General features: G+C 32.8%; 1 protein-coding gene across 1 annotated transcript; it reads left to right on the top strand.

Moving 5' to 3' along the window:
• The first annotated feature begins 3,000 nt into the window (after nt 1-3,000).
• LOC134228918 (uncharacterized) lies at nt 3,001-5,122 on the top strand. The gene is made up of 2 exons (XM_062710613.1): nt 3,001-3,221; nt 3,601-5,122. The coding sequence occupies exons 1-2, from the start codon at nt 3,030-3,032 to the stop codon at nt 4,756-4,758; spliced, it is 1,350 nt and encodes a 449-aa protein (XP_062566597.1). The 5' UTR covers nt 3,001-3,029; the 3' UTR covers nt 4,759-5,122.
• The last annotated feature ends 8,078 nt before the right edge of the window (nt 5,123-13,200 follow it).

The following is a 13,200-nucleotide window of genomic DNA, read 5'->3' as shown; positions in this document are numbered from 1 at the left end:
TTTGCTATACATTCCTTTATAACATAAAAAAATATTTTAAAAAATTACACCGGCTCAACTTACCTGAAACTTGGCACAGAGTAAGACCATTTCAAGTCCAAAAATTTACCAAGTTCTCAGGAACATTCATAGTCTGCAAGTCCTTTTATGGCATCGCAAATAACCCCTACCCTGCTTTTTTCACTTTCTCTTCGAGGAAAGGGTAAATATGGGCCTCTTTACACCCTTCCTACTACGCACTTAAAAGCAAAATTTCCCATTATTATCATTTTTATAATTTTTTTCAGACCCTCTCCTTTCCATTTATGCCCAAAAATAACCGCTTTCTACTCCATAAACACCCCAAAGAATTTTTAAGAAAAAACCTCTATTTTTAAACTGGAACTACTTGAGTGGTCAATGAAATAGGGGTAAAATTAGTAGTCTGTAACCTTGAGTGTACAATTAGGCCTACTTAGCAGGGACCTTCATACCCTGTACCTATATACAAAACTTTATACAAACGCACGTGGATAAGGATAGTCTAAAAGGTATTCTTTGTTATTTGTCATGTATTAATCGTAACCATTATCCACATCTTTTTAGTTGCTTTATTTGGACATATATATTTGAACCCGCCTTTTTCAAGATGGCGTCAAAAAAAAAACGCAGACTTTTGTTTTCAATTTATTTCCACGAAAAGAATGTTTGTGCCTATTTTATTGTTATTTTATAAAGCACGTAAAAAGTAAAAAAATTCATTGGTAATAGCATGGAAAAATTAACTATTAGGATTTTTATTTGTATTGCTTTGTGCAATCTTACGTAGGCCACCTTTTTTTCTTGTCCAGACAAGGTGTAGACACTAAGCAGACGGTTATAAAAAAACCCTGCATGGGGAGAATATTTATAATCAGTTTCACTGTTTCCCAATCTTTGCATCAAGTTCCTTGGATCTTTGCATTAAGTTACTTAATGCAAAGATCTATGCTTTAAATAAGTTAACTACAATGCCAAACCAGTTATTTTGCCAATGCCAAAACAAGTTATTTTGGGTTTTTAGACTGATTCATTGTTTTCCATTTTAATTGGTAGAAACCTATTTTCTATTACAGTGGGAAAAAACCATAATTTGTACTTTTATTTCACATATATTCTGTTAAACACATAATTATTTACAAAGGGAAACAGAGAAAGGTGTAGTAATTTTGCATTTGTTCGATGGGCGCTAACAGGATGTTCACTGATGGCCAGATAACAAAAGATTGAAATGAACTTGAAATGCAAAGCACATAATGAAACACAGAAACAAGAATTAAGTAATGCAAGGTCACAGAGTAGAAGAGCTTCATATCTTCAGCACTGCGCGCATTAATTTTTCGTTTGACTGCTTCTCAAAAATTTGTTGATTAAATTTCCCATCAGTGACATACAGTGTTTTAAAATAGAACCCTTAGCTTCTTGTATTGTATCACTTTGTCTAACATACTCCTTTTAAGCTCACCTGAGCAGAAGTCTCAATGGAGTTTTTATGATAGAAATTTCTTCGTTGTCTGTGGTCGTTGTTTACAATTCACAATTTCATTTTCTTCTTTAGAACCACTGGGCTGAGTTTAAAAAAAACTTCCCCAAAAGTTATCTTGGGCAAAAGGAATTCCAGTTTGTTCAAATGAAGGGTCACGCGGCCACGCTTTCTTACAGGGGCGATAATTAAGCTTTTATGAAAAAAAATATTGACACTAGTATCAATTAAAAATTTTCTACTCAGGAACCACTATGCTTGAAATCATAAACCTGATGTGGAATCACTGTCAGGTATTGTGCATTAAGACTAAACTAGAAAAATAACACTTTAGGGATCAATTTTATAACATTTATCCATAAAACAAAGTATAATTAAAAGGGACTTTTTAACGCGCAAGAAAAATAACGTAATGTTTCTGCGTACTACGTCATCAGTTTCAGAGAGTGGTGATATGGATTCAGAAAACCACAGTGTGGTGATCCGGAAAATCGGATCAAACTCTGGAAAATTAACAGTAACAAAAACAAGGAAATTGATGGGTATATAATAAAAGTTTTTCACAGGAATACACTGGGAAAATCTTCTTGTAAAGAACATAAAAGCCAGGATTAGTCATATTTATATAAAAGCTATCTCAGGTAGCATCAGGTAGTTGAAAGCATAACCGGACATAAACCGTGCTAGAAAACAAACCATACAATGAAATATGGAAATGCTGATAAACAATACCATAGTCCTACTCTATCTTTTTGCAAATTAAAATTTTCTTTGAAATATTTTTTTTTCAAATAAGCCTTTGGCAGCACTTTTAAAATTGTATCATGTGGATAAAAACGCGACTTTTCAGTATGCTAAACATTCTATACTCTAACGTCATTTTCGGAAATATTACGTCATAAAAATTACAAAGTGACGTCACAATATGTAACCGTGAAACGGTTAATTTTTTATTAAACAGTTTTCAGGACTTCTGAAATGCCCCTCGTATCTTCTTTTCAAGAACATCAATGTTGTGATTGTTCATATTTACACTTTTAAAATAATGAACTGATTAACTTTTCTGCTCTTTTTTTCTAGTCAGGTTCAAGAAAACTTGTGAAATAGTATTCCTGTCCTAGCATTTTCTCTCCAGAAAAAAATATTAGAAGCTTAGGAAAAAAGGACTTTCTTTCATATGATGTAGAAACCTTGGGTAATGGTCATGATTATAAGTAAAAGGTCATTCGGAGAAAAAAAAATGTATTAGTATAGCCCGTATATGTACAATATTAGAAACCCAAGATTTAACAATGAAATATATAGTAAAATGGAATGGATAAGTAAGCTTTGTGAGCATGCTAATTGAACCATTGTCCCATATAAAGGGCACCTAAAGAGAAAGATTTTTTTGATTTGCAGAAAAAATAGTTATTTATCAGAAACATGAACTTGCATAAAACTAGTAGTCATTATTGTTAACTTTAATCACGATTTCCTTATTAACATTGAATTCTTTTTTGTCTTTTTTGATATTATTGGGGAGGTGATGTCTTCTATGTACTCTCCTCGACTTAAATGTGGGGTATGTGCTGATTTAAGTATTCTCTACTCGCACTGCAAACAATGTGGGAACCTATGTGAAAATTGTTCAGGACTTCACAGCAAAGGGAATGCCTTCAAAAATCATAATGTGGTGCCCTTAACTTTTTCAGATGAAATGGAGACGTCTTCAATCAAAGTATGTTAATTCATAAACAGATATTTGAGATTGAAAATTACTATCATTATTTCTAGGCTAAAATCATTTTCAAAACGTTAATTAATTTGTATTGTCAGTTAAGATATATATACTAAATTGCTTTATTTTTTTATCGTGAAAATGTAAAATAAAAGGAAATATTTTCAAAAAAATCACGTAAAACCTCAAGATACCTTTGAGGACATTATTCAATAAGGTGTGTTTGTTTTCAATATTTTTCCAAAAATGAGTGTCGTTTTTTTCCTCATATAAGTTTTTCCTTTACTGTAAACGGTAATACTCAAAAATATGATCGACGGACAGATATATATTACATGTACATGTTTGTATTATTTTATTGCTTCTTTTTTGTAATAAGGTGGAACCGTCCACACAACTAGATCACCTTGATAGTACCCCCACCGCCACATGTACAACTACGGCTGATCTTTTATCGACTGCAACAAACGCCCCAAGACCTGCTTATGCTCCATCTACTTCATCAAATGATACTCCAACACCTCATAATGTGCCATCTACTTCAAATGCACCCAATACACCAAAGAAAAAAGGTGTCAAACGGAAAGCTACTTCCGTTAATGCCCCAACATCTCATAATGTGCCATCTATTCCAACAAATGCCCCAACATCTCATAATGTACCATCTACATCAAATGCACCCAATACACCAAAGAAGAAAGGTGTCAAACGGAAAGCTACTTCCGTTATCATGAAGGAAATGAAGAAAGCTGCTTGTCCTCAATCTAAACATCAATCTAACACGGTTGATTTATGCTGCCAGGATTGCGATCAAGCAATATGTTCGCAGTGTCTGACAACTGCCCATACTGATCACAGAATTGGAGATATTACCGATTTTTTCGGGAAGAAAAGAGCTATGATAGAAAGTGATTTAGATCTCATCCAGAGTCATATCCAGCAAAGGGAGGAAGCAAAAAAACAACTGGCCGAAGATCTAAAAAAGATGGAACAAGCTTCAGAAAACGTGGTGAAGGAAGTTAAAGATTTCGCTGACAAGGTGCGATCAACCATTCTAAAGAAAGCAGATGACCTGAAAGCAAGTAGTAAAGAAACAAAAAAGAGTATCATTTCAAGAAATGGCGAGTTTGTCAAAGAAATCAAAAAACTAGAAACCTTGCAAAAAAAATATCAGGATGAGCTAGATTCTAAAGATTTAGCAGAGATCCTGTTCAGAAAAGAAACAGCGTTCTCGCTCGATACCTACGAAAATCTCCCAAGTTTGTTCAAAATTACACCTGCAGCGTTTTTTCCAGCGGAATTAGACCAAGACATTATGAAAAGTTTTGGAACCATTGTTTCTGAAACAATGCAAGTGGAACCTATTGCGTTTAGGCCACCATCTACTCCAATAAAAATGTCAGGGAAAAAGAAGAAACAGACAGCTCAAAGCAGTACGCCATTGCCTGTCCCGACAGCCACTTCTGCCTCTGCTCAAAATCATGAAATATTGAGTTTTATTGGAAAAGAGCTTGGTATGAACATTGTTCAACAATGAAGAAGACAAATGGGAATTCTTTTTTTCCAAATTTCAAGAGTTTGGTGGATTAAGAAAAATCCTTTATCCCAGTTCTCTCTTATCAAAAGGTTGGTAAGCAGATTGTTCAAAAATGATGAAAACAAATGGTACTGAATAATTGGAGCAGCTTGGTGGGATCAGAAAGATCCTATTCTCCCTCACTGTATTGATAATCAAATAGTGCACACTTGGCCGCAGTAGACAAAATTATCTTGAAAATGATGAAGGTGTAATATGACAAATGTATCACAATAAGTAGGCAGAATAGAGAGGGGGATGAAAGTTTTGAAAGAAAAAGAAAGAGAGAGGTGATGTAAATTTTGAAAGAAAAGAGAGAAAAATTGAGATTTTGGAAAGTTTTAGAATAATTTATATTTGTTTTACATTCTTACTGCCAGAAAATATGTTTTCTTTCTTTTTTTTTTTTTGGGGGGGGGGGGGGAGGGGTTATTTCTAGTTGCTCCATTTAACTTCATGTATATTAATTTGTTTTTGACTCTGTTGACCTATATACTGAACTTTATAATAAGATTAGGAAGAATATTATCAATATTTATGTGACTTTATATTCACCCGCTGATTAAGCAAGTTTGTATTTCTATATACATGTATACTTTTTAACGTTTTCATATTATACTTACATATACCGGTAAAAGATATTTTCATGTACAATGTAATAAATATATAGTTTCAAATAAAGTTTCATTATACTTGATTATTTGTAAAGGGTTATCAACACTATTTGCAGAGAAAAAAAAATTGAATTTACTCCAGGGCATAAAATTATTGAACTTGCAATCGCAGTTTCATTTATTAATATTTTCTGCTTTAGTGATAATGATTTACTTTCCAAGTTCTGTTCAATCTGTTATTTAAAATGAAAACAAAATATTTGGGAATTACATATATAAGATATCATAAATCTACTTTAGACTACTTATTTAAAGAATTGTTTTTAAATAGTGTACCTGAAGGAAAGTATGTAGACTGATTGATAGAAAAGATCTATAACTGCAGCCTTGAAAATAAAAAAAAATGAAAATGCAAGATTAACTTCAAAAACTTTATGATTGTCTATGTAAAATCAGTGAAATTGATAAGTAATATGAATTAAAATTTTATTAAAGCAGCTTTACTTTTCATGGTTTATCATTTTATTTTCAATAACAACACCATAATTACATGTACCTTTTGATAAACAAAAAGATAATTAATTCGATCTTTTCTTGGATTATGTAAAGAAAGAACTTTTTCCTATGAAATTCTGAAAGATGATACGTTTCTTACTATAAAATAGCCGAATGGTATTAAGGTGATGTGTCTTATTCTGAAATGGCCTAACAGTAGAAAGATGATACGTTTATTACTATGAAATGGCCTAAAAGTATCAAGGTAATATTTTCTTATTATGAAATGGCCTAAATTACAGTAGAGATGACACGTTTCTTTCTCTGAAATGACCTAACGTACGGTATGAGTATTTGTTGGTATGTCAGTAATAGTACAGGAAATAAGCAAATAAATCGCCAAAATTTGCACCTGTTGAAGAAACCCGCTATAATGTGCATATCCTTTTCAGAATATTGCGTGTACCAGTTTAAAATCCTAGTACCTTCAGATGTTCTTAAACAAAAAACCTTCAAATATATACTACGATAGACTAGTTATAGTGGCATGTTTCTGCCCCTACATGCTAGATAAATTATGTTAACATGAAACATAATTATGCAGACATGCAACATATTTATGTCAACCTGCAAGTTAATTATGTTGACATGCAAGTTACAAATCTTTTAAGAGAATCTGATTTTAAAATGGGTAAAATTCCGTACTGACGTTCGTATCTGACATCGTAGGTGCACGATGCAACATAATTATGTAGAAATGCGACTTATTTATGTCATCATGCAAGACAATTATGTCAACATGCAAGATAATTATGTCAACATGCAAGTAAATAATGTTAACATGCAAGATACTTATGTTAACATGCAAGATAATTATGTAGACATGCAAGATATTTATGTTCATATGCAAGATAATTATGTTGGCATGCTACTTATTTATGTCAACATGCGACTTAGTTAGTCAACATGCGATATATTTACATACATATGGTGGCATTTTTCTGCCCCCTACATAATATCTCGCATGTTAACATAAATATCTCGCAAGTTAACATAAGTATCTCGCTTGTTGACATAAATACGTTGCATGTACATGTATGCATATTTAAGTCGCATGTTGAAAAAAATGTCTTGCATGTGTTCATAATTAACTCGCATGTTGGCATAAATATCTTGCATGTTGACATAAATATCTTGCATGTCAACATAAGTAAATCGCATCTTCTCATAATTATGTTGCATCTTGCATCTACGATGTCAGATACGGGCGTGAGCACAGGATTTTACCCATATTTAAATCAGATTCCCTTAAAAGATATATTTTTCTTGTATGTTGACATAATTTTCTTGCATGTTGACATAATTTTCTTGCATGTGAACGTAGTTTATCTTGCATGTAGGGGGCAGAAATATGCCACCATACATACAAGATAATAAGTTGCAAATATCATACATATCTTGCATGTTGACATAAATATCCTGCATGTTAACATAATTATCTTTTATGTTGACATAACTAAGTTGCATGTTGACATAAATAACTCGCATGTTGACATAATTCTCTTGCATGTTGACATAATTATCTCTTATGTTGACATAAATAAGTTGCATGTTGACATAAATAAGTCGCATGTCTGCAAAATTCTGTTGCATCTTGTATTTTAAATGTCAGATGCAGACGTTAGTGAGTAAATTTCCCCATATTTACTTTGTCAAATTGTTTGTTGACATAGATATGTTGCATGTCTACATAATCACATGTATGTTGCATGTTAACATTATTTATCTTGTGTAGGAGAAGAAATATGCCACCACAACTATTTGTTAAATCCCTCCTGTTTTACTTTATCAAAAATTATAACAAATTAAGATTTCCAAATATGTCATTTTTTCCTCATATTTCAAAAAAGTGTTCATAACAATGTTGCATATATGTAGTACCGGTATATGTCTTTAAGGTCAAGAACAAAAGCTCTTCATGCACATTTCAACATGCAGTGTACACATGTACATATAGATATGATATAAAACCATAATTTCCCAAAGTTCCATACTTTTATACAACAACATTTTCTACAAGCTATGTATTAATAGGTTTATAAAACTAATTTTTTGATAAAAAAAAATTGCATAAAACTGAAAAAAAAATATATACGTCGTACAAAAACCTTCAAGCTATATAAGTTGAACATATAAAGGGGAAGCTCACTTTCATAACTTCACGTTATTTTAGTGGTAGAGTGTTCGGTTTGTTTTGAGAGACCCAAGTAACCCAAGTTACAATTTTGCAAACCATGATTTCAATTTTAAAATATTAATCTGAAATCAATAAGAAGGGTGAATAAGGTTTATAGGATACCTAATGCTTCTGATACTTGTACATAAAATCATATTTTGTTTGTGAACTAAACATGAAACATTGAAAAGGGCATGGACACAGTTTCAACAAAAATTCCAAAATTTATTTTTCCACTTTTACAAATATTTACCTAGGGTCTTTCTATTGATCATCAAAAATTTAAACGCCAGTTGTCCAGATACAATACAGATGAAATGCTCCAAACCTTTGTTATGTAAACAAAAATAGTGTCATGGTTTTGTTTACACAGGTTAATAGACTAATATATGTTCGCTGAAAGTCGATAATTTCAAATAAAATTTAATTTTAAATACAATTTGACAGTTACTGTTGATTTGCTGAAGTTCATTTAAGCATTGAATTCATATTTTTGGCTGTCTTCGGTCCTATAACACACCTGGCCGTGCCGACAAATTGAATACCGCGCGTTAGCGCTGTATGATAAATTTTTCGGCACGGCCAGGTGTGTTATAGGACCGAAGAAAGCCAAAAATATGAATTCAATGCTTATATTTACATTTTCTAATTTTCCTTCTTCATAATTGCTTATTTCGTTAATTTTAAATGTGCATTTAGCGCCCTTTAAAAAACTGCCGTAAATAATCGACGTAAGAGCCGTTTGTGACGTTAAATGACGTTGTAAAGTTAAATAAAGCAAACAAACATTGCAAGGGGAGAAAATGACAAATTAATTTTAAACGCAATTTGAAGTTTTTTACGTCAATTTAACAGGATTATAGTATCTAATTAAAATGTGTCAAAACATGTGCAATTTGGTGTTCCTAGATTATAGAAAATGTATATAGTTCCTACTGTGTATTCTGAAGCGCAGTGACAAGGTTTCGCGTGTGTTATAGAAATTTGAATGTCGTGGATTTCTAATGAATTTCATAAGGAAATAGACACGGAATGTAAATATTTTGCTATAAATATGATATTTTCTATATGTACAAGTAAACAAAAAACAGGGCAAGAGCCTTGTTTACATTATGAAGAACTTTAAGTTCTGTATCTTGTATTTAAATTAATCAACAAATAATGCTCAAATTTTTACTAATCAATAGATGATGCCTTAGGTAGGAATTGTAAACATTAAAATTGGTTTTAAAAAATCAGTTGAAACTGTGTCCAGGCCCCTTTAAGGTAAAGTTATCATTATTGAAATGTACGAGGGGCGTTCAATAAATAATGTCACTGGGGCTCGGAAAGAAACAAAAATCGCTTTTCTATGACTTAGTTTTAATGATTTCACTAAAATATTCTCTTTCAATTAAATCGCATATCCGTAACATTTTCATTCAATCTCGAATTGTTTTTCGAACACATTCTTGAGTATGACCCTTCGTATAGTGGAAGTATACTGGAATAAGGCAGATCCTATGATTTGCTGTACTTTTTTTTTTCTTTCTGATAGATGTTTTTTCTACGTTTAGGAAATGAAACTAGTCAAAGGTTGAAAGATCTGGCAAATTTTGTTGGTGCGACAAAACATTTACTTTCTTTTTATCCCCAAAACTCCATTACTCTTCATGGCCTGTGGGTTTGGCCGCCGTCATAAAGACATTTAATGTAGTGTATTCCTCATTCTGTTTCCTTCCTCTCATAAACCTTTAAATTTTTTGGCAAATAAAATTGTTTTCTAGACACCTCCAGAAATTGAACTTCCTCCCCGAATATGAATTTGAAGAACAAGATCGCTAATATTTAAGAAAAGAGCACATAAAAGTGTTTTATGCTCCTGCAATGCTTTGCTCTTCTTAGGCCTTTACAGCTTTGTCAAGTGCATCTTATTGAATTTTTTTTAACTGATAAAAGCAAAACTGATTCAAGTTTCATTATCTGTTAGAATTTTACACAAACGTGGATAAGTACAATTTTTGATTTTTTAAAAGAATTGTTTGGATATTCCTTGTTGAGTCAGATAGAAAGAAAAACACCTCTAATCACGTTGACTTGTTTATCTAGACAGATCATTTGAAAACACTGAATAACATTGCATAACATTGACGTTACCATGACGTCATAATTAAGATGACGTCATAAAAAACATTTACTTAATGTCACATGCACTTTAACGTCACATATAGGAAGATTATCATCAACATACTCCGGGCCGCAAAATGTCATTAATCACAATTTACAATGATAGAAAGTTCGTACTTCTGCGTTGTGTTTTACGAAAAAAAAATTTAATTGGAAAGTCTTGCACTCCTCCTCACTTTGGAATCTGACTTGTTTAGCTCAAGGGGATATAATTTCGTAATTGGACGGTTTGATATGGTCCCATTACTAAAACGTAGGACTGCTGATCTTGTGAGTCCATCTCCGCCAGTTATGAGATCCACCACTACAGCAAGTTTCTTATTGATGTGATTAGTGAAATCATCATGGACTTGGACGACGTCTCCAGTTTTGATTTTGTTGCACATGTATGTAGATCCTGTCCTTCGAATTTGGTGATAATTGAGTCAGATAGAAAGAAAAACACCTCTAATCACGTTGACTTGTTTATCTAGACTGATTATTTGAAAACACTGGATAACAATGCATAACATTGACGTTACCATGACGTCATAATTAAGATGACGTCATAATAGAAACATTTACTTAATGTCAAATGCACTTTAAAATCACATATAGGAAGTTTATCATCAACATTCCTACACGCTGTCGTTTTCACTCATTTTTCAAAATATAGGGTGACCTGTGAGTATTAAACATTTTTACTATAAAATGTTTATTAAAAACAGTATGAACTATTTACAAAATGATCCTTATCATTTTTGCTATGTGTCTTAAAGTCAAAACATAATCGGTGATAATTTGTTAAAATTTCGCAAATTTACATCGGTTGTTGTAAGCCATTGTTGCCAAGGACGGTACCCATTTTTGATGCCCATTATATAACTTTTGTTTATTGAAATCTACATGTTCACCTGTCTGTAAAACAGGCATTGGTTGCTGTAACTTTCACATATTTCAGTTAATATATTTTTGGAATATTAACAAGTTTTACAGCTGCTTTAATGAAGCGTTTAATTTTACTCTAGTTTACTGATTCTTGACCATTCATTTTTAATGCAGTGTCTCGAATAGTCCTTGTTTTCAGCTTCCCACGATGAAAAGTGGTCACGCAAACTGATATCAATTCATTAAAGATTCAATAATGAGAGAAATGAGAGAAAGTCAAGCTTTATGTCATATGACTACTATGTTGTATGCCATCGAGCTAATGACATTACTTATTGAACGTCCCTCGTATGAGATTATGAAAAACATAATTTTTTCCTGAAAATTTTCTTGATAAAATTGTTGTTCTAGTTAAAAAAAAATGTGATATTCGTGGGTTGAGTACGAACGCAAGCAATAAAAATCCAGAGTATCATTTTCCTTTGAAACTTTCTAACCACTACGCTACACTTTCTATAATGAATGGCATTTAAATCATGTTTGTGATATGACCATTGGCTATACAGACTTTAGTAAAACATTTTTTAAAAAATGTAAATGTTTAATTTTAAGGTATCATGTGTCTCTGTTCCAATTTTTTAAAAACATTTTTATTCAAATTTTTATAATTAACTTTCAAAAAAATGTGGCGAAGACCCACTCATATTTTACACTTTATTTAAAAAATACTAACACATAAAAATCAGTTTGAAATAAATAATACTTTATTCACATAATATCTAAATTTGCAGACTCTGATTATCATGCAAATGGTTGAATATTTTAAGTCAACGATTATTTGTAGAAATATTTGTGTCTTTATGACATATTTTCATTTTACATAAAAACAGTGTATATTATTAGCAACTACAGGTATACTTCGGTATCTCTATATCGGATATGTCGACAATCTGGGATTATTATCGTCATCCGTCCGCGGCCCCGGCTTTATTATACACCCCGCTTGAAAAGCGGGAGGGTATATAGTAATCGTTAATTCCGTCCGTCTGTACGTCTGTCTCCGTCCGTCCGTCTGTTACGCTTTAGGGTACCCATCTCTTATCCGCAACTCCTCTTAAATCGCTGAGTGAAATTTAATGAAACTTTCACAGAATATTTATTACATATTGCCATTGTGCAACTCCTATTTTACTTTTTGATCTGACACATATTTTGGGTGTCCCGACCACGGCAAAACATGGACTTTGTCATCAGTTATAACGATATGGGAGGAGGGGGTATCATTTAGTGAGCTCATTGCTCACAGTACCTCTAGTTTACTATATAAATGATTTGCAAAAACTGTCGACCTCGGTAATGTCGACTACTTCGCTTATCTCGACGTATATTCACAGTCCCAAGAGCCAAATTTACCTGGTATATGTCGACATCAGGGCAATTTTCTGCTCCTGCGTTTATTGGATGTCATTGGCATCGGAAGCAAATTAAAAGGGTGGGGGGTAAATTGTAAAAAAAAAAAATTATACCTTCCAAAAAACCTGACAAGTAAAAAAAAAGGGAGATGTCCATTTCCAAAACACGAAAAATCCTATTTCGTGTTTTGGGGGGTTGGGGTAGGTTCAAACTTCAGTACCATATTTTTTTTTCAAACACCACCACTTTCCCCATTTTTAACATAAACTGCAACGTGTCTGTGCAAAGTGGGGGCGGGGGGGGGGGGCTAAACATACGAAGCAATGTTTAATGTCTATACTAAGTATATATTTGGAGAAAAAGTGGGTAGCTAAGCCCCATCCCCCGAGGCCTATGGATGTAGGCGAACGCCTGTCCACTTTTCTAAAGAGAATACGTAATATCCATGCATGTGCTACGTCACAGATAGCAAGACTATGTTGGGCCAACATTGGCAAAAGGTTGTATGGTTGGCGTTGGGGGAACAACGTTGGGCCAACGTTGGACCAATGTCACCATGCCAACCTCCTCGACCATGACAGAATTCCTATGTTGGCCCAACGTTGGTCCAAC

Source organism: Saccostrea cucullata, unplaced genomic scaffold, assembly GCF_032062105.1.
Source record: "Saccostrea cucullata isolate Sc308-1 unplaced genomic scaffold, CSIRO_AGI_Scuc_v1 ctg5271, whole genome shotgun sequence".
NCBI classification, from domain to species: Eukaryota; Metazoa; Mollusca; class Bivalvia; order Ostreida; family Ostreidae; genus Saccostrea; species Saccostrea cuccullata.
The sequence above is the reverse complement of the archived record's forward strand: the minus strand, read 5'-3'. Positions and strand labels throughout refer to the sequence as shown.